The sequence below is a fragment of the Pristis pectinata genome, chromosome 10 (genome assembly GCF_009764475.1).
Source record: "Pristis pectinata isolate sPriPec2 chromosome 10, sPriPec2.1.pri, whole genome shotgun sequence".
Classification (NCBI taxonomy): Eukaryota; Metazoa; Chordata; class Chondrichthyes; order Rhinopristiformes; family Pristidae; genus Pristis; species Pristis pectinata.
The window spans coordinates 90,204,287-90,226,706 of record NC_067414.1 but is presented as its reverse complement, the minus strand read 5'-3'; the positions used below and the strand labels follow the sequence as shown (position 1 = coordinate 90,226,706).

General features: G+C 46.3%; 1 protein-coding gene across 1 annotated transcript in view; it reads left to right on the top strand.

The window, feature by feature from the left end:
• plb1 (phospholipase B1) overlaps positions 1-22,420 on the top strand; it is a 141,697-nt gene that overhangs the window by 117,467 nt on the left and 1,810 nt on the right. The window contains exons 48-52 of the mRNA XM_052025451.1: positions 9,468-9,533; positions 12,645-12,739; positions 14,556-14,637; positions 17,002-17,106; positions 19,604-19,699. Of these exons, the coding sequence (XP_051881411.1) occupies positions 9,468-9,533; positions 12,645-12,739; positions 14,556-14,637; positions 17,002-17,106; positions 19,604-19,699 (444 nt within the window). The remainder of the gene's footprint in view (positions 1-9,467; positions 9,534-12,644; positions 12,740-14,555; positions 14,638-17,001; positions 17,107-19,603; positions 19,700-22,420) is intronic.

The following is a 22,420-nucleotide window of genomic DNA, read 5'->3' as shown; positions in this document are numbered from 1 at the left end:
AGGCCTTGCTCTACTCAAGTCACATTGAGTGAGGGCGTGAAGACTAGGCTGAGGTCCATGCTAAACCTCCCCGACACCTTATGAAATGATTGATCATAGTCATAGGGTCATAAAATTATACTGCACGGGAACAGGCCCTTCGGCCCAACTCGTCCATGCTGACCAAGTTGTCTACCTGAGCTAGTCCCATTTGGCTGCATTTGACCCATATCCCTCTAGACCTTTCCTGCCCATGTACCCCCCCCCAAGTGCTTTTTAAACATTGTAATTGTACCCGCCTCTACCACTTCCTCTGGCAGCTCGTTCCACATACCCACCACCCTCTGTGTGAAAAACTTACCCATCAGGACCCTTTAAATGCTTCCCCTCTCACCTTAAACCTATGTCCTCTAGTTGTAGACTCCCCTACCCTCGGAAGAAGACCAACACCATCCACCTTATCCACGCCCCTTATGATTTTATAAGCCTCTATAAAGTCACCCCTCAGCCTCCTACGGTCCGAGGAAAAATGTCCCAGACTATCCAGTCTCTCCTTATAACTCAATCCCTCCAGTCCCAGTAAAATCCTTGTGAATCTTTTCTGCATCCTTTCCAGCTTAATGACACCATTGCTATAGTTGGGCGACCAGAACTGTGCACAATGCTGCATGTGGTGGGGCTCTTTTGCACTGGTTGATGGGAGGACATCTGGAAAATAGGAATCAAGGAAACCATTTCAACTAGTCGGCACAATAGCAAAATGGAAATCAACTAAAACTCCGGACACTGGAATCTGAAACACAATTAGAAATGCCGGAAGAACTCAGCCAGTCAACCAGCAGCCGTGGAAAGAGAAACCAGTCAATGTTTTGGGTCAGCGACTCTTTCTCATCACTGGGGGGAGAGTGGAGGGTTTACAGTTTTCAAGGCAGAACTGGGTTGTTGTAGGGGTGGGGGGAATGAGGTGTAAGATAGAAGACAATACGGAGATAGGTTTATACAGATAGGGTGATAAGGAGCATGAGGACTGACCATTAGCGAGGCATCTTGAAGAACCAGAGCGAGGGGGGAACACGTCTGATCACAAGAAACGATGAGAAAGAAGTTTACCTGAAGGTGAAGAATTCAGAGCTCATTCCAGAAGGTTGCAAAGTACTCAGGTGGAAGATAAGATGTTGTTCTTCTGGTTTATATAATTATAGTAGCATAATTGCTGGACAAGGATCTAGAAGCCCAGACCACTGATCCGGGAACATCCACAGCCCACCCCGACAGCTGGAGAAGTTAAGTTTGCATACTTAAGTATCAGTACATCTGAAATGAGAAACTATTCTGAGTGATGACAGCAATGAAACCTGTGGATTATTGTAAAAACCCACCCGATTCCAGGAAGGAACCTGCCACCTATGTGTGACTCCAGATCCGCCAGTGAGGTTGAGTGGTAACTAATGCGACCTTTGCAGATCAGGGGTGGACAATAGATGCTTAGTTGCCGGGAATGAGGAAATGGAGATGTTTTGGCCATAGTCAGTGACTCCAGAATGTGGTGTGTACATGAGTTGAGACCCAACCGTGAGCAGAACAGTGCAAACAGACTCTCCTGACTAGGTACCCCATGTTCTACTGCATCGTTCAATTCTTGGCGATAGTTTAACTGTTCATAGGGTCATACAATACAGAAGCAGGCCATTCGGCCCACTGGACCCATGTCAACCATCATGCACCCTTTTACCTAATCCCATTTTATTCTCTCCACGTTCTGACGACTACACCTCTGTGGTGCATCCTGCTGCAGCTCCTTACTGACCACGTTAGGGAGCTGGAGCTGGATGAATTCTGGATCATTCTGGAAAATGAGGAGATGATAGACAGGAGGCAGTCACACCTAGGATGCAGGTAGCTGGGTGACCGCCAGGAGAGGGAAAGGGAAAAGGCGGTCAGTGCAGGGTACCCCTGTGGCCGTTCCCCTCAATAACAAGTATATCGTATTGGATACTGTCGGGAGGGTGATCTACCAGGGGAAAGCTACAGCAGCCAGGTCTCTGGCACTGAGTCTGGTTCTGTGGCTCAGAAGGGAAGAGAGGAGAAGAGGACTGCGGAAGTGATAGGGGATTCATTGGTTAGGGGAACAGACAGGAGATTCTGTGGATGAGAGCAAGACTCCCAAATGGTACGTTGCCTCCCAGGTGCCGGGATCAGAGACGTCTCGGATCGAGTCCACAGCATTCTTAAGGGGTGGGTGAGCAGTCAGAAGTCGTGGTACACATTGGTACCAATGACATAGATGGGAAAAGAGATGAGGTCCTGAAGAGGGAATATAGGGAGTTTGGAAGGAAGCTAAAAAGCAGGACCTCAAGGGTGGTAATCTCTGGATTGCTGCCTGTGCCACACTCCAGTGAGGGTAAGAATAGGAAGATATGGCAGACGAATGTGTGGCTGAAGAGTTGGTGCAGATTTGTGGATCACTGGAACCTCTTCTGGGGAAGGTATGACCTGTACAAAAGGGACAGGTTGTACCTGAACTTGAGAGGCACCAAGGTCCTTGCGGGCAGATTCGTGGGAGCTGTTGGGGAGGGTTTAAACTAGGCTGGCAGAGGGATGGGAACCAGAGTGTTAGGTCAGATGATGGAGCAGTTGGTGTAAAGGTAGATGCAATATGCAGGGAGATGGTAAGGAAGGCTAGGCAGTGGATAAGGTATAAACGCAGTCAGTTGGGTGGGTTAAAATCAGAATCAGATTTATTATCACTGACATATGTTATGAAATGTGTTGTTTTGCGGTAGCAGTACAGTGCAAGACATAAAGACATAAAAATTACTCTAAGTTATACAAATAAATAAAGAGTACAAAAGAGGAATAACGAAGTCGTGTTCATTCAGAAATCTGATGGCGGAGGGGAAGAAACTGTTCCTGAAACATTGAGTGTGGGTCTTCAGGCCCCTGTACCTCCTCCCCTATGGTAGTAATGAGAAGATGGCATGTCCTGGATGGTGAAGGTCCTTCATGATGGACGCCTCCTTGAGGCACCGCCTCTTGAAGATGTCCTAGTTGGCAGGGAGGGTTGTGTCCGTGATGGAGCTGGCTGAGTCTACAACCCCCTGCAGCCTCTTTCGATTCTGCACATTGGAGCCTCCATACCAGTCAGTGATGCAACCAGTCAGAATGCTCTCCACCGTACATCTGCAGAAATTTGCAAGAGTCTTTGGTGACGTACCAAATCTCCTCAAACTCCGAATGAAGTAGAGCTGCTGACATGCCTTATTTATGATTGCATCAATGTGTTGAGCCCAAGATAGATCCTCTGAGATGCTGACGCCCAGGAACTTGAAGCTGCTCACCTGGGCATCTTTAGTGCGAGAAGTATTAAGAATAAAGGCGATGAACTTAGAGCATGGATCATTATGTGGAATTACAATGTTGTGGCCATTATAGAGACTTGGCTGTCACAAGGGCAGGATTGGCTGTTTGATGTTCCAGGTTTTTGATGTTTCAAAAGGGATAGCAAGGGAGGTAAAAGGGGGGGGGCGAGGAGGGGCATTGCCAATCAGGGATAGTAAGGGAGGACGCTGGGGAGGGATCGTCTACTGAGTCAGTGTGGGTGGAAGTCAGAAGCAGGAAGGAAGCAATCACTCTATTGGGAGTATTCTATAGGCCCACCCCCCCCCCAGTAGACACCGGGACACTGAGGAGCAGATAAGTAGGCAGATTTTGGAAAGGTGCAAAAATAACAGGGTTGTTGTCATGGGAGACTTACTGATTGGCATCTCCTTAGTGCAAAAGGTTTAGATGGGGCAGAATTTGTTAGGTGTGTCCAGGAAGGATTCCTGACACAGAATGTGGACAGACCCACCGGAGGAGAAGCCATACTGGATCTAGTACGAGGAAATGAACCTGGTCAGATGACAGACCTCTTGGTGGGCGAGCATTTCAGAGATAGTGACCACAACTACCTGACCTTTAGCATGTCCATGGCGGTATGGGAAAGTTTTTAATTGGGGGAGGACTAATTATGATGGTATTAGGCTGGAACTTGGGAGTTTAAATTGGAAACAGATGTTCTCAGGGAAATGCACAACAGAAATGTGGAGGTTGTTTGGGGAACTGGGGTTCTGGATATGTTTGTTCCACTGAGACAGGGAAAGGATGGTAGGGTGAAGGAACCATGGTTGACAAGAGAGATGAAACATTTAGTCAAGAGGAAGAAAAAAGCATACTTAAGCTTTCAGAAGCAAAAATCACATAGTGCCCATGACAATTATAAGGTAGCCAGGAAGGAGCTTTAGAACGGACTTAGGAGAGCTAGAAAGGGACATGAGAAGGCCTTAGTGAGTAGGATTAAGGAAAACCCAAGGCATTCTACACGTACGTGTAGAACAGGAGAATAACTAGAGTGAGGGTAGAACCACTCAGGGATAAAGGAGGGAACATGTGCCTGGAGGTGGAGGAGGTAGGGGAGGTCCTTAATGAATACTTTGCTTCAGTGTTCACTAGGGAAAGGCACTTTGACGAATGTGAGGTCAGCGTAGAACAGGCTAATGTGCTGGAGCATGTTGAGGTTAAGAAAGAGGTAGTGTTGGAGCTTCTGAAAAACACTAGAATAGACAAGTCCCCGGGGCTGGATGGGATCTACCCCAGGTTACTATGGGAAGCAAGGAAAGAGATTGCTGGGGCACTGACAATGATCTTTATGTCATCCCTGGCCACAAGAGTGGTACCAGAGGATTGGAGTATTGTTCCCTTGTTCAAGAAAGGTAATAGAAATAATATTGGGAATTATAGATCAGTGAGTCTAACGTCAGTGGTGGGCAAACTATTGGAGAGGGTTCTTAGGGACAGGATTTACGAGCATTTGGAGAAGCATAGTCTTATTAGGGATAGTCAGCATGTCTTTGTGAGTGGCAGGTCATGCCTCATGAGCCTAATTGAGTTTTTCAAGGAGGTGACAAGACAAATTGTTAAAGGTAGAACGGTGGATGTGGTGTATATGGACCTTAGTAAGGCGTTTGACAAGGTTCCCCATTTTAGGGTCATCCAGAAAGTCATGAGGCATGGGATCCATGGAGATTTGTTTGCCTGGATTCGGAACTGGCTTGCTCACAGAAGGCAGAGGGTGATTGTAGATGGAGCTTATTCTGCCTGGTGACCAGTGGTGTTCCACAGGGATCTGTTCTGGGACCCCTGCTCTTTGTGATTTTTATAAATGACTTGGATGAGGAAATGGAAGAGTGGGTTAGTAAGTTTGCAGATGACATGAAGGTTAGGAGATGTTGTGGATAGTGTAGAAGTTTGTCATAGGTTACAATGGGATATAGACAGGATGCAGGGTTGGGCGGAGAAGTGGCAGATGGAGTTCAATCTGGAAAAGTGTGAAGTGGTACACTTTGGAAGAATGAACTTGAAGGCAGAGTACAACGTTAATGGCAGGACTCTTAGCAGTGTGGAGGAACAGAGGGATCTTGGGGTCCAAGTCCATAGATCCCTCAAAGTTGCCGCACAAGTTGATAGGCTGATTAAGAAGGTGTATGGTGTGCTGGCCTTCATTAGTGAGGGGATTGAGTTCAAGAGCCATGAGGTAATGTTGCAGGTCTATAAAACTCTAGTTAGACCACACTTAGAGTATTGTGTTCAGTTCTGGTTGACTCATTATAAGAAAGATGTGGAAGCTTTAGAAAGGGTGCAGAGGAGATTTACCAAGATGCTGCCTGGATTAGAGAACATTTCTTATGAGGAAAGGTTGAACAAGCTAGGGCCTTTCTCTTTGAGTGACGGAGGATGAGAGGTGACTTGTTAGAGATGTATAAGGTTATGAGGGGCATAGATAGAGTGAACAGCCAGCACCTTTTCTCCAGGGCAGCAATGGCCAATACCAGAGGACATCCGTTTAAAGTCAGAGGAAGAAAGTTTAGGGGAGATGTCAGAGGTTGGTCTTTTACACAGAGAGTGGTGGGTGCCTGGAACGCACTGCCGGGGGTGGTGGTAGAGGCTGATACAATAGGGACATTTAGAAGACTCTTAGATAGGCATATTTGTGTAAGAAAAATGGAGGGTTATGGGCTGTGTAGGAGGGAAGGGTTAGTTTGATCTAGAATGGTGGTGGGTGCCTGGAACGCACTGCCGGGGGTGGTGGTAGAGACTGATACAATAGGGACATTTAGAAGACTCTTAGATAGGCATATTTGTGTAAGAAAAATGGAGGGTTATGGGCTGTGTAGGAGGGAAGGGTTAGTTTGATCTAGAATTAGGTTTATATAGCTCAGCACATTGTTAGAACTCTGGTTAGGCCGCATTTAGAGTATTGCGTGCAGTTCTGGTCACTTCACTATAGGAAAGATGTCGAGGCTTTAGAGAGGGTGCAGAGGAGGTTTACTAGGATGCTGCCTGGATTAGAGGGCATGTGCTATCAGGAGACGCTGGAAAAACTTGGGCTCTTTTCTCTGGAGCAGCGGGTGATCTGTTGGAAGTGTATAAAATTATGAGGGGCATAGATAGGGTGGACAGGCAATATCTTTTTCCCATTATTGAGCGATCCAATACCAGAGGGCCAGCATTTAAAGTGAGAGGGCGTAGGTTCAGAAGAGACAACAGGGGTAAGTTTTTTACTCAGAGAGTGGTGGATGCCCGGAATGCATTGCCTGATAGGGTGGTGGAGGCAATTTCATTGGGGGCTTTTAAGAAAGGTTAGGATGGGCACATGAATGAGAGGAAAATGGAGGGATATGGGCATTCTGTAGGTAGGAGGGATCAGCTATGTCGTCACAACGTTGTGGGCCAAAGGGTGGTGTACTGTTTTGTGTTCTATCGTGGGCCGAAGGGCCCGTACTGTGCTGTACTGTTCCCTGTTCTTTGTTCTATTCTCTTCAACTCCCCTGCAATTTCTACCACATAATAGGTGATTTACAGTGGCCAATTAACCTAACATCCAACAAGTCTTTGGGATGTGGGAGGAAGCCCACGTGTCCATGTGCAAACTCTACCAGAGGTCAGGATTGAACCCCAACCCCGTGAGGCAGCAGCTCTACTTGCTCTGCCACTGTGCCGATCCTCTCTACACCTTCCGTGTGTGCCTGCTGATTTTTGCATGGTCGTGTGTTTTCAGTCTGGGCAGGAATTAACCTACCTCAAATAAAACACATTAACCTTTATATCTAAATATGACAGACAGGAGCTCTTGTGAGCAGACCAGTGCATGAAGCAAATTAAACCTATTTCTATTTGTTGGAGAGAGAAATGGCAGTCTTCTAGCTTTCCAAAAAAACACTTTGGTTTTATAAATATTGGGTGAAAAAGCAGTGGGAAATTATCAACACTGCGCCACCCTTAATACCACACCAAAGCAACAAAAGCATGTGTTCAAAAATATCTCCTCGTAAATACCAGAGTCTTGCCTTCTGGAATTCTGTTCACTGCTTTCCATTGAATCTCAGCCCCAATTAATGTGAATAAATTAATATCTCCCAGAACAGTAATTTTATTATTGCAATCTGCAGATTTCCTCCTTTTTCCTTCCCGTGATTCAGTCTGCAATACACTCTTACTCTTGTAAGAAGCTGTTTTTTACATAATAAAAGCAGAAATGCTGGAAACACTCAGCAGGTCAGGCAGCATCTGTGGAAGGAGAAACGTAGTCAACGTTTCAGGTCAAAGACACTTTGTCAGCCCTGTGAAGGAGAGAGAACGAGTTAGTTTTAGGTTGCTGAAAGGGGGCGGGGGGAGGGGATTGAAAGGAAAAAGGGAGTAGGCCTTCAGGTGAGGACAGGGTTGCCATGTTGATAAGCTGGTACCTTACATGCCAAGAATATCTCATGTCCTCTTTATGCCCTCCTGATTTCCCTCTTAAGTGTACTCCTACATCCGTTATACTCCTCCAAGGAGTTTTCTTGATTTCAGTCACCTGACACATGACTCCTTTTTCCTGACCAGAACCTTACTATCCCTTGTGACCCAGGGTTCCCTAATCCTGCCAGCCTTGCTCTTCACTCCAACGGGAACATGTTGGCCCTGAACTCTTCCTGCCTTAAGGATCAGTGTGGTTGTCTATGTGTGGAGCCACAGGCAAGGGATTAGGTCTTAAATGAATATGGTATGTTCTTACCTTGCCAAGAATGGGCAAAAAGTAGACCTTTTCTCCTTTTGACTGGGATGCTTCAGATCACAATGGGTTTAGGGGAAGATGGCACTTCCATTCATTTGATCTCATCCTTACAGGAACTTACTCTTCCCATCGTAGCGTCTTTTTTTATTTTCCCACCAGTTCCCATTTCCCCCTTGATGTCCAAAATTGATAACCTTGAATATGTTCATCTTGGGCACTGTCATCCCTCAAGAGTGGAGAATTTGCAACCCTGTGAAGAAAGAAATTTCTTCTCATCTCATTGCTAGATGGCCAACCCTTTACCCTGAGACTCAGTTCTGAATTCTACACTCTTCAGCATGAGTTGCCTGCCTGTCAATCCCTAAAGAGATTACCTTTCCTTCTGTTAGAATAAAGATGGACCAAACTTACTCAATATCTCTTCAGAACAGCCCCTCGTTGCAGGCATCGTTCCAATAAATCTACTTGGCACTTCCTTCAAAGGAAGTATGTACTTCCTTAGTTATGAAGCACAGACTCATCCAGGTGTGGCCTTGCATAGTTGCAGTAAGACTACATTGTACTCTAATCCAATGTATTGCAAAGGTATCAGAAAAAGGGGTATGGATAGGGTAGATAGTAGGAAACTTATCCATTGCAGAGATGTCTAAAACTAAAGGGCATAGATTTAGAACATAGAACATAGAACAGTACAGCACAATACAGGACCTTCGGCTCACAATGTTGTGCCGACCTTTAAACCTCGCCTAAGACTATCTAACCCCTTCCTCCCACATATCCCTCTATTTTAAATTCCTCCATATGCCTATCTAGTAATCTCTTGAATTTGACCAATGTACCTGCCTCCACCACTGCCTCAGGCAGCACATTCCATGCCCCAACCACTCTCTGGGTTAAAAACCTTCCTCTGATATCTCCCTTGAACTTCCCACCCATTACTTTAAAGCCATGCCCTCTTGTATTGAGCACTGGTGCCCTGGGAAAGACGATAAGGGATAGGAGGTTTAGAATGGATCTGAGGAAGACCTTCTTTCACCCAGAGGGTGGCTGGAATCTGGAAGGCACTGCCATGTCAACTATCAAGTACCCATCTATACTAATCCCATTTACCAGTACTTGACCCAAAGCCTTCTATGCCTTGGTGACTCAAGTGCTCATTAACATACTTAAATGTTGTGGGAGTACCTGTCTCCACCACCCATTTACGTCGTACATTCCAGGTCCCAACCATTCCTCTTTGTGAGAAAATTCTTCCTCAGTTCCCCTTTATCTCCTACCCTAAACTTATACCCTCTAGTTATAGACACCTCTGCAATGGGGAAAAGTTTCCTTCTTTCTACACTACTGATGCTTTTTTATAGCTCAACTCCTAATGCCTATCATTCTTTGTTCCTAGGAGACCTATTCTGCTGATAATTACGTGAAACATATTCAGGAGGCACTGGATATCCTGCAGGAACAGGTAAAATGGTCTGAATGAGTCAGAAGCTTGAGGAAACATCTTGAATTGACCCAGTCCCTGACATATCCCCTTTACTTATAGGTAATGGCAGAGGGTAGATCACAGACCACAGGTGTAGGATGCCATTGTAGTGTGAAGTTTGCTGCTGGCAATTCTTATGGGTCTTCCAGCCTCATCCAGATGATTGCATGCACCCTTCAAACTCCCCCAGTTTTGAGCTCAACACTGCCAATGGTTAACAAAACTTCTTCTCCCAGTCCACATACCTCCTAGAATTAAATACCATCTGAATGGAGCGCAACGTTTTTAAGCTGCTGCTTCACACCTCCATCCAAATCCGAGTGGTTGCCTCTGTGTATCCCCCGACACTTGTGAATGGTTCATGGGTCCGATGGGTTTTCCCTGCCTGATTCTCGGTTCTTGCAACCGGACAGGGGCGTTGCTGACTGAGGCTGACTCTGCAGGTCCTCACTCTCGCCCCCAAGCAGTCATCAGACACCAGTGAGAGATGCCTTTGATCGCATTGCCAACTTTACCAGCTGCAGGATATCAAAAGTAAACCATAGCAAGATTTGTTTAAAGAGAAGCATCTTTTTTCAATTAGTCTGAATTTAAGGGAGCTGTTAACATTCACAATGCTTACAAACCAGATAATACCCAACTCCAACTGCACTGCATTTAATTTTATTTCATTCCAATAATGATATTTTTTAAACTTTTTGTAAATTAAAACATGATTCCTGACTCCACTCAAGAGACAGGAAAGTGCATTGTTTAGCATCTTAAGTGCAGTTTAATTGTAAAATTTCTGTGGGTGTATTGTTGCATTAAAGGGCAGGCACAGTAGTGTAGCGGTTAGTGTAACACTATTACAGCACCAGCGACCCGGGTTCAATTCCAGCCGCTCTCTGTAAGGAGTTTGTACGTTCTCCCCGTGTCTGCGTGGGTTTCCTCCGGGTGCTCCGGTTTCCTCCCACATTCCAAAGATGTACGGGTTAGGAAGTTGTGGGCATGCTGTGTTGGCACCGGAAGCGCGGCAACACTTGTGGGCTGCCCCCCAGAATACTCTGCGCAAAAGATGCATTTCACTGTGTGTTTCGATGTACATCGATATAAAGATATCATATCATATCATAATGTAAGAAGCAGGCCTCTACCATGGTGCAGGATAAATTATTGAATTAACAGTCTCTGTTCTGGGCCATTGATCCAGAGGCATGAACTCTAATCTCACCACTACAGCTGAGGAATTTAAATTCAAGTAATTAATACTTTTTTTTCAAAAATAAGCTAGTCTCAGTAATGTTAACCATAAAGCTATTGGATTGTTCTAAAAGTTCAACTGGTTCACTGATGCCCTCCAGGAGAGAGAATCTGCAATGGTTAACTGCACCTTTGGGGGGTGGGGGGGGGCAATTGGGAATGGACAATAAATGCCAGCATTACCAGCAACATCTGCATTCTGTGAAAGAATAAAAGTGTTGAGGTCTGGCATGTGGGATTGACCCGCTGTCCTCACCTCGAGGTCCTCCCTGCCAGACTGACTGATGACTGCAAGAGTTCGAGGGCGTCCCACGAGTCAGATCGCTCTGGACATGCGTTCTCCAGATTTCCTGCATCTGCAGTCTCTTGTGTCTCACTCTGGACCTGGTCCTCTGCTCAATCCTGCCCACCATCCCGTACTCTGGATGTAGACGGTGCAACTTCAGATATCCTGCAGCTGGTGATTGGTTTATTATTGTCACATGTACCGAGATACAGTAAAAAGCTTTTGCTTGCAGGCATCCAGACAGATCATACCATACATAGGTACATCGAGGTAGTACAAAAACGAAGAAGTGTTAGTTACAGCGAGTGTTAGTTGCAGAGAGAGTACAGTGCAGGTAGACAAATACAGTGGAAGGGCCACGACAAGATAGACTGAGAGACCAAGAGTTCATCTTTAGCGTACAAGAGGTCCATTCAAGAGTCTGATAACAGCAGGATAGAAGCTGTCCTTAAGCCCAGTGGTAGGTGTTCTCAAGCTTTTGTACCATTTGGAGAAGTTACCAAAAGCCTTTCCCACTGATGTTTGAAGGTTTCCAGGGCCAAGAGTAAGGATTTATGGAGTCAGTTTCAGTCAGCAATGTGGTTGTATCCACTGAGAATCAGGCAGAGAAATTCCATTAACGTGCACGCAATGCTCAGGCTCTTCAGAATTGGCTGGAGATCAGAAGATGGAGAGGGTTCCTGATGCCAAGTTGGCCTCAGGTTGACTACCCTGAACCCCCGCCCCCTTGAAATCTGTGATGGCCTTTTGGCAGCTAAGAGATGGCAAAGAAAGTTCACTGTCCTTAAACGTGTCTGCCATTTGGAGATATTTAAAATCTGTTCAAAGAGGCTTAGGTATTTGTTAAGATGAATTTAAAAGGCACTGGAGTACTAGAAATTGTAAGCTGAATAAACCACTTACATGCACTTCCCTTTGCAGTCAGGGCTGGCCACTCCATTTGGGTGGCACAGTGGTGCAGCGGGTAAAGCCGCTGCCTCGCAGTGTCAGAGATCCTGGTTCGATCCTGACCTCGGGTACTGTCTGTGTTGAGTTTGCATGCTCTCCCTGTGACCACCTGTGTTTCCTCCCACATCCCAAAGACGTGTGAGCCCATAGGCTAATTGGTCATTGTAAATTGTCCCCGGTGGTAGAATCTCGGGGGAGTCGATGAGAATGCGGGGAGAACAGTGCGGGATTAGTGGGTGATGGTCAGTGTGGACCAATGGGTTGAAGGGCCTGTTTTCGTGCTTTGTCTCTCTCTATGACTCCAAGACTCAAATAAACAGCTATCCTGCCTCTAAACCTGAGGACCAATGTGATGCTGCCTGCTCTCTGCTAAGCATGCCTGCCACTGGGTTGAGGAATGCCAGCGATTCCCCTGCTGAATGGCTATCTGAAGGTAAACACGATCCTGCCTAAGCTGCAAGGGCAGGCCGAATCCTCCACTGGCAACCCGGCCTAACACAACGTTGGCCTCAACACAGTGTGAATTGTAGCAGTCGTGGCCTGAGGTCACGTGACAAACCATCTGATCCTCGGGGTCTGATCCCCTTCTGAAATCTGACTCCTCCTCCCTATAGGTGCCAAGAGCTTTTGTAAACATCATGCAAATACTTGAGATGAAAGGCATTCGAAGGATTAAGAAGAACACAATCGGCTGTGCATTGCTTCAGAAGTAAGTGACTACATCTGTTTTAGGGTGAAGTAGGGTGACCGTGGGCTGGTTGGATGCAGCATCCTGCATGATAAACAGGAAGGATGCAGGCAGAAGATGGGCTGTACTTTATGGGAGAGCCGTTGTGCAGCTAACAGAGCTGTCACCTCACACCTCCTGAGACACAGGTTCGATCCTGACCTCCGGTGCTGTCTGTGTGGAGTTTGCATGTTCTCTCTGTGGCTGCACGGGTTTCCTCTGGGTGCTCCAGTTGCCCTTCTACTTTACAATGATATACGGGTGGATAGGTTAATTAGCCACTGTAAATTTCTCCCAGTGTGTAGGTGAGTGCTGGAATCTGGAAGAGTTGATGGGAATGTGGGGAGAATAAAATGGGATTAGTGTAAGATTGGTGTAAATGGATGCTTGGTGGCTGGCACAGAGCTGATGGGCTGAAGGACCTTTTTCTATGCTGTATGACTCTATATCACTCATCCTTAAATAGATTTGCCATGAACTCAATCTACAGACATTGGTTCTTTCCGCAAACCATTTGGCTTTTTAGCATGCTGGAAGGTGTTGTCTGTTTACCGTCCAGATTGAAATAAAAAGAAAAAGATTTGCATTTATTTAGCATCTTTCTCATTGCAAACCATTTTGCAGCCAGTAGAGTACTTATGAGGTGGTTCCCGTGGGAAGTATGACAATCAATTTACACACAGCAAGTTCCCACAAATATCAATGTGATAATGAGATGATAATTTAGGGATGTTTATTGAAGGATAAATATTGGTAAGGTCAGCAGGAAGAATTCTCCTGCTCTTCTTAGAAAGAGAGCTAGATGAACGTAGGTGGAGCATCAGTTTAATATTTTATCTGAAAGGTGGCATTGCCAGCAATGCAGCACTCCCTCAGCGCCATGCATGAGTGCCGGCCTAAATGTTTGTAGTTCTCAAGTCACGGAAATGGACCTCAAACCCATGACAACCTGATGGAGGCAGAAGACTACCAACCGAGCCATGGTAGAGACTGAACATATGTTGACATTGCTTGAGTATGTTGGCAGTGCTGTAGCTGGCTCTTCATGGTAAAGCCAAAAAAACACAGATTTTGGAAATCTGAAGTAAAAACAGAAAAGGCTGGAAATGCTCAACAGGTCAAGCAGCATCTGATGCCTCCTGAGCTGCTGAGTATTTCCAGCATTCCTGTCTTCATTGCTGACTCTTTGTGCGGCCCTGCACAATTGTGGGATGGCAGGAAAGGGCAGAGAGAGGCAAAAGAGAAAGAGTGAATGTGGAAGGGGAGCAAGAACAAGAGAAACAAGTTGGAGAGAGAAGGGGATGGGAGAAGTGAGAAATGGAAGGGGGGAAGAGAGAGGGAGAGAGAGAGAGAGAGACAAGCGGGCGGAGGAGAAGAGTGAGCCAGGATGGAGGAGATTGGCTGGGACAGAAAAAGCAGCACAACAGCACAAGGAGGATGAGGGATGGAGTAAAATAAGACAAAATGGAGATAAAATAAGAACAAACAGAGTGAGAAAGACGCAAAAAGTGAATTGAGAAAGATCAATTGATTTATACAAGGCCTTTCCCTTGTGCAGAACCCCCATTCCTTGCTTTCTGCAGCATTGTTGACCAGTTGCCATGGTTACTCATTGTAGTCTGAGCATTTTTCCAGGTTGTTAATTAGCTACCTCATCTTCAGGGTTCATACATCGAGTGTTGTTCCACTGAGCTGGAAATTGTGGATCTTCGGTGTCACAAGTTACTGAAAATGGGATGCATTATTTTAATACCTGATCTCTTTGCTGCTTACGAAGTTTTTGTGTCATTTTACCCAGGAACATCTGTCCCTGCTTTCTAAAGCTGCGAGATGATTCTCCTGAATTGAGCGAAATGTTAAGAGTTAACAGAGAGTATCAGGTACAAACATGAACCGTAAGGTTTAAATTTGTAAAGTAAGTGCCTCTCCATTCAATCATTGTTTCCACTAACAATAAATTCACAAGGTAGCTACTAATACATTTTCCTCACACTTCCTTCCTCTTGGAGTCTGCATATAATTTTTGAAATGATTAAATACGACCTGTGTTGTATAATTTCTCATGACTTTTTGGTGTTAGTTTAATCATCAACACCCATTCCCATTCAAATAGTCTCCTGAGTTCAGCATCCCATTCTTTACACTACATTCTGGGCCCAGGCAACATAAACCAGCTGCTTCCAAGCATCTGCTGGGTCAGCAGGAACCAAGATACTCCCTGGTGCTGGCCAAGGATTTGTGCTCGCTAAAGACAGAGCCAGGGAATAAACATTTCCTCAAGTTTAAAAAAAATGAAGCAGTTGATGAGTGGCCTTATGTGTTCACACACAGTTCTGTAGCTCGAAAGGACTGTTGAGGTATAGTTTGTAACAATCTGATGTTGGGGAGTGAGGTGGGCTGCAGGTAGGGTGGGGTGGGGAGATGGATTTCACCTTTATTCACCAGCACTAAATCCACACTGGACTCCCACAGCTACCTTGACTGCACGTCGTCCCACCTTGTCTCCGTCCCCTTCTCTCTGTCTGTCCACCTCAACTGCATCTGCCCTCAGGATGAGGCTTTAGGACTTGTTAAATGTCTTCCTTCTTCAGGAAATGTGGCTTTCACTCTACCATAGTTGATGGACCCCTCATACACTCCTCCATTTCTCACATGTCTGCTGTCACCTCCCCCCCCCCCTCCCCAGACAGTTCCCCTCGTCCTCACCCTTCACCTCACTAGCCTCCACATCCAGTGCATCATCCTTCGCCACTTCCAGCAGTTCCAATGGGATCCTACCACCAGCCACATCTTCCTCCCTCCATGACTTCCTGGTCCACTAACCCTCCCCACCCAACCCTCCTCATCTCCTGGTACTTTCACCTGCAACCATAAGAGGTGCAACAGTTGTCCTTACACGGACAACGTGATCGGCAGGGACTCATTGGGCTGAAAGGCCTGTATCCGTGCTGTATTACACTATGAATCTATGGTACCTCCTCCCTCACCACCATCCAGGGACCCGAAAAGCCCTTCCAGGTGAAGGCAGAGATTCACGCGCACCTCCTCCAACCTCGCCTTATTGCATTCAGTGCGCATGATGTGGCCTCTTCTATGCTGGCAAGAATGAGCGTAGCCTAGGCGACCGTTTTGCAGAACACCTGCGCTCTGTCCACAATGGCGCCTTCCGGTCCATGTCATTCCAACTCCCCTTCCCATTCCCACACTGACCTGTCTGCCTTCAGCCTTCTTCACTGCCGTGGTGAAGCCGAACACAAACTAGAAGTTCAGCACCACGCACTCCACTTGGGTAGCCCCACAGCCCAAAGGTATGAACATTGAATTTTCCAATTTCAGTAACCCAGTCCCCCGTGTTCCTTTCCCACTCTCACTGTTCCACCCAGCGTCTCTCTCCCTTTGTTCACCTTCTCCACCCCCCCTCATTACCTAGACTCATCACCCTCCCCCACTTGGCTCCACCTGCCCATCAACCACATATCGACCTGGGTTTCTTCTCCCTTGGCTCACCTTACCCATCCCGCCCCCCATCTGATCCCATGTGCCCATCATCCCTTCCTTGTCTGGTCTCACCTACCACCCACCAGTCTCTGACTCTACCCTTCCTCATCCCCTCCCCAGCCTGGCTCCGTCCGCCTTGGCATTTTTCTCTTTTATCATGTCTTCACCTATCATCTAGCAGCCTGTCAGTACTCTTCCCTCCCTCTCCCCCAACTGGCTCATTCATTCCATGCACCCCCCCCCCCACTACCCCCCTCTTTCCTGTACATTTAGTTCCACTTATCGCCAACCTGCCCCTGTCTCACCCCTCTGTCTCACTTCTGTGTATTAACTATCTTCCTTCTACAGTCTCAGTCCTGATGCAGAGTCTCGACCCGAAACGTCGACCATCCCTTTCCCTCCACAGATGCTGCTCGACCCCCTGAGTTCTTCCAGCAGGTTAGTTTTTGCTCCATACTGGCTGCCTCTTGCATTCACCAACTGTCGATTAGCTCCGTCGGCCAGTGGAGCTCAGGCAGGTGGTGATTACAACCGGTTCCTGACATAGTCTCACGTGCTTAGTACGTGTGACAACAGGCAAAATTCTCTATCAGTACCAGGAGCACAGCACTCTATGCTAAAAACAATGTGTGTTGGAAATATGCAGTGCACCAGGCAGCAGCTGTGGAGAGAGAAACAGTGTTGAAGTTTTAGGTCAGTGACCCTCTTTTGCTAAATAATCTAAATTATTATTTTTTTTTGTTCAGACCAAATTGACTGCACTGATTGACAGTGGAAGATATGACACAAGTGAAGACTTCACAGTTGTTTTGCAACCTTATTTCACAAACACAATCATTCCATTGAACATAGTAAGTAACTTTGTTTTGAAATCTGGGCTGGGAAGTATAAATTCATTGTGTCAATAGTCATCTGGAGGTGAAGAATTTACAATAAGCCCAACTTCCAAGTCAAGTCAAGTGGAGTTTATTGTCATGTGCACAAGTACGGTGAGGTACAGGTCCAATGAAAAACTTGCTTGCAGCAGCATCACGGGGACACAGGTTCAGACAACACACAGAATACAAGATATACTTAAATTATACATAAATTATTCAAGATAGTGAAGAAAAAAAGACTGTGCAAAACAAGACACAATCAGAGACAAGTGCATGGCAATGCAAGAGGTGGTCCGTTGCTGAGGTGGGTTAGGGTTGTGCAGGTCGGTTCAAGAACCTGATGGTTGTTGGAAAGCAGCTGTTCCTGAACCTGGTGGTGTGGGACTTCAGGCTTCTGTACCTCATGCCTGACGGTAGCAGCAAGGAGAGGGCATGACCCAGATGGTGGGGATCCTCGCTGATAGATGCTGCCACCTTGAGGCAGTGCCTCATGTAGATGCTGTCACTGGTGTATAAACCTTTCTTACTGTGACTGCACTTTGTGCATTATTGGCTTTTAAGAGCTTTGAGGTGACCTGAGGTGTTAAAGGTGCTATAGAAATGCAAAGCTCTCTTGTCTTTAATGTACATCCAACTGCATATATCAATCCCAATACAATGGACGAAAAACAGTTCAATCACTGAGAAAACGATGTGTGTGGCAATAAACAGGGCAGGACTTCCACCTAACATTCACCATAATACTGGGAATTTACCCGGGCATTCCTGCAGAATACCTAAGAAGTTCACAAACATCCATACTGACACTTTTGATAGCCACTGAGTCTAGTTAGGAGTGCAGGATGGGCAGGTAGATAAGATAAGGTATCTTTATTAGTCACATGTACATTGAAACACACAGTGAAATACATCTTTTGCGTAGTGTGTTCTGGCGGCAGCCCGCAAGTGTCGCCATGTTTCCAGCGCCAACACAGCATGCCCACAACTTCCGAACCCATACGCCTTTGGAATGCGAGAGGAAACCGGAGCACCCGGAGGAAACCCACACAGTCACGGGGAGAACGTACAAACTCCTTACAGGCAGCGGCTGGAATTGAACCCGGGTCGCTGGCGCTGTAATAGCGTTACGCTAACTGCTACACTACCGTGCCTGCCCTGGGCTGTCAGGTCCATTGTGTGAATGTAGCCAGCTACTGGTGCTGAGACGGTCTTTACCCTGCACTGGGCAAGGTCAAAGTGCGAGAAGCCAGGCTCCTGGTGGAAGGGGCTACATTGGAACAAACAGTGCAGTACACTGGGCTGGAAGATGGTGATTTTGGGATCATGGGTACCTGCAAAATTCTTCCTCCTCCTCCAGACTGGGTAGATGTCCAATTCTCAGATGTTTTCTAGAGCAACACATCAGCTGAAGTCATCCTGAATGCCTGTGGCCCTGTCCAGCAGATTCCTGTTGTAACTTCAACAGGAGCCATAGTTCTGGGACTTTAGCTGGGATTTAGATACACACAATCCCATCCCTGGCATCATTCCTTTTTTGGCCCGAGGCATGAGGAAGAGCAGGGCAGAGGCTGGGGCTCCAGCTATTCCCAATGTCTCCCATCCATCATGGGGACAACATCGGCCGTGCTGGTCGTCCTACTTGAACAGAAGAGGGAGGTGCGGACGGAGGGGGCTTTTCTCAGCAACAATCCATATTCCTTTCTTCAAAGAACTGCTTCCTACTGAAACAGAAATGAGCCTGGACACTCCTTTGTGTTCCCTGGCAATAGAAATACAGTGCACCACTCCAATTCCATGTTCTATATTACAATTACAGATCTCTTACTACAACATTTTAGGGTTATAAAGTTGTAGGCCACAGAAACGGGCCCTTCGGCCCATCATGTCCATGCCGACCTTTCTCCCCATCTACACTAACCCCATTTGCCTGCACAAGGTCCATATCATCCTATGCCTTGTCTATTTAAGTGTCTGTTTAAATGTCTCTTAAAGATAGTGATTGTATCTGATGCTACCACCTCTTCTGGCAACAGTTCCAGATATCAACCACTCCTTTGTAAAATAGAACTTGCCCCTCAAGGTCTTCTTTAAAACTCCTTCCTCTCACTTTAAACCTTTGCTGCTTGTTTTTGGTACCTCTACCATGGGAAAAAGATTTGAACCATCCACCCTATGCCTCTCAGAGTCTATCAGATCACCCCTCAACCTCCAACACTCCAGGGAAAACAAGCCCAGTCTATCCAATCTCTCCTCATAACTAATGTCCTCCAAGCCGGACAACATTTCATTTCAGTCATTCATGTACCCATTGTGGGCAAGTTCCATCTCTACCAATGAGGATTAAAACCACATAACACAAATTTCCATTGGCTATGGCTAAGCCTATGAGATGCCACCTCTATTATCGGTTGAATGTAATGTTACTTTGTTTTTAACAATATAATTTATTCACCTGTTCCTTCCTTTCCAGATGGGCCTGCCAGAACTGGGCTTCTTTTCAGTAGATTGCTTCCACTTAAGCGAACGAGGACATGCCGAGATGGCCATTGGCCTATGGAACAACATGGTACTGCTTCCTCCTCAATTAGAACACAGAACAGTGCAGCACAGGAACAGGCCCTTCCGCCCATGAAGTTGTGCCGAACTAATTAAACTATTAATTAAATACATAACTAAACTAATCCCTTCTGCCTACACAATGTCCATATCCCTCCATTCTCTGCACATCCACGTGCCCATCTAAATTCCTCTTAAACCCCTCTATCGTATCTGCTTCCCCCACTTCCCCTGGCAGTGCGTTCCAGGCACCCACTACTTTCTGCGTAAGAAATCTGCCTTTAAACTTTCCCCCTCTCACCTTTAAACCTATGCCCTCTAGTATTTGACATGTCCACTGTGGGGAAAAAGACGCCGACTATCTATGCCTCTCATAATTTTATAAACCTCTGTCAGGTCTCCCCTCAGCCTCCGACACTCCAGAGAAAACAACCCAAGTTTGTCCAAGCTCTCCTTATAGCTCATAGCTTCTAATCCAGGCAGCATCCTGCACCTTCTCCAAAGCCTCCAAATCCTTCCTGTAATGGCTTGACTTATAGCAGCATGTCTCATTAACTCGGGCACTCCAGTGGCTGTGAATTTGATTGTGGACTGGATGTTCAGATTTAATAGTTCAATATCACCATCCAAACTTGCAGAGTAAATTTGGGACCATCCCAAGCTCAGCAACCCATGTGCTAACTTGCACCGTCTCTATCAGTCGTTGCCCATTTTCTCCCTGATCTACACTGGCTCCCAGTTAACCAATACCTCAGCTTCAAGATTCTCAAATCTCTCTGTGGCCTTGCCCCTCTGTAACTTCCTCTGGTCCTCTAACTCTGACCTTGAACATCCTGGGTGCCTGGAATGCACTGCCGTGGCTGGTATTTAAGAGGCTCTTAGATAGACACATGGATGTGCAGAGAATGGAGGGATGTGGACATCACGTAGGCAGAAGGGATTGGTTCAGTTAGGCATTTAATTACCGGTTTAATTAGTTTGGCACAACATTGTGGACTGAAGGGCCTGTTCCTGTGCTGTACTGTTCCGTGTTCTATCCCTGAACTTAACTGCTCTTAGTTTGGCCCTATGTTCTGCAATTCCCTGCCCAAACCTCTCCGTCTCTCCTCGTCCCTTTCCTCCTTTTAAAAACTTCCTTAAAGCTTTTGTACATGGACACTGGGACATGGAGCTTTCAAGACAAATTTCCAGGGATAGACATTTTCCAGCAGTTCCTAAACTAAAAGTAGCAGTGGTTGCATTCTGTAGCAATGAGGCAAATGCGCAAGCAATGAATTTCTATCCAGCAAATTTTTGTCAAGTAAGTTTATGGAGCAAAAGCAGCTAAATAGGCTGAAGGTAAAAATGGGCCATGACCAAGTCTGCAGGGTTAAAACCCAGTGTGTAGTGGTCACTGTACCCTGGTCACAATACTCCACCAGAACTCCGGTCAAACAAAATGCCTGTTCATTGATAAATCACATCTGCACTCTGCTTTATGTTGAATTTGCAAGAAGCAAAATACTGCAGATGCTGAAAATCTAAAATTAAAACAAAGTAATGAATACTTTGCTTCAGTATTCACCACAGAGAGAGACCTTGACGTTTGTGAGGATGGCGTACGACAGGCTGATACGCTCGGGCATGTTGATGTGAGGAAAGAGGATGTGCTGGAACTTTTGGTAAACATTAGGATAGATAAGTCACCGGGGCCGGATGGGATATATCCAAGGTTATTGCAGGAAGCGAGGGAACAGATTGCTGCGCCTTTGGCGATGACCTTTGTGTCTTCACTGGCCACAGGAGTAGTGCCGGATGATTGGAGGGTGGCAAATGTTGTTCCTTTGTTTAAGAAAGGGAGTAAGGGTAACCCTGGGTATTACAGACCAATGAGTCTTACTTCAGTGGCAGGCAAATTACTTGAAAAGATTCTTAGAGACAGGATTTATGGGCATTTGGAGAAGCATAGGCTGATTAGGGACAGTCAGCATGGCTTTGTGAGGGGCAGATCGTGCCTCACGAGCCTGAATGACTTCTTTGAAGATGTGACAAAGCACAGTGATGAAGGTAGAGCAGTGGATGTGGCGTACATGGATTTTAGTAAGGTGTTTGATAAGGTTCCTCATGAAAGGCTCATTCAGAAAGTCAGGAGGCATGGGATCCAGGAAAGCTTGGCTGTGTGGATTCAGAATTGGCTCGCCCATAGAAAACAGAGGGTGGTGGTAGATGGAGCGTATTCTGCCTGGAGGTCGGTAACCAGTGGTGTTCCGCAGGGCTCTGTTCTGACATCCCTGCACTTTGTGATTTTTATAAATGACTTGGATGAGGATGTGGAAGGGTGGGTTAGTAAGTTTGCTGATGATACAAAGGTTGGTGGTGTTGTGGAGAGTGTAGAAGGTTGCTGTAGATTACAACAGGTTATTGATAGAATGCAGTGCTGGGCTGAGAAGTGGCAGATGGAGTTCAATCCGGGAAAGTGTGAAGTGATACACTTCAGGATATCGAATTTGAAGGCAGAATACAAGGTTAATGGCAGGACTCTTAGCAGTGTGGAGGAACAGAGGGATCTTGGGGTCCTCGTCCATAGATCCCTCAAGGTTGCCGTGCAGGTCGATAGGGTTGTTAAGAAGGCATATGGTGTGTTGGCCTTCATTAGTCAGGGTATTGAGTTCAAGAGCCGTGAGGTGATGTTGCAGTTCTATAGAACTCTGGTCAGACCACACTTGGAGTATTATGTTCAGTTCTGGTCGCC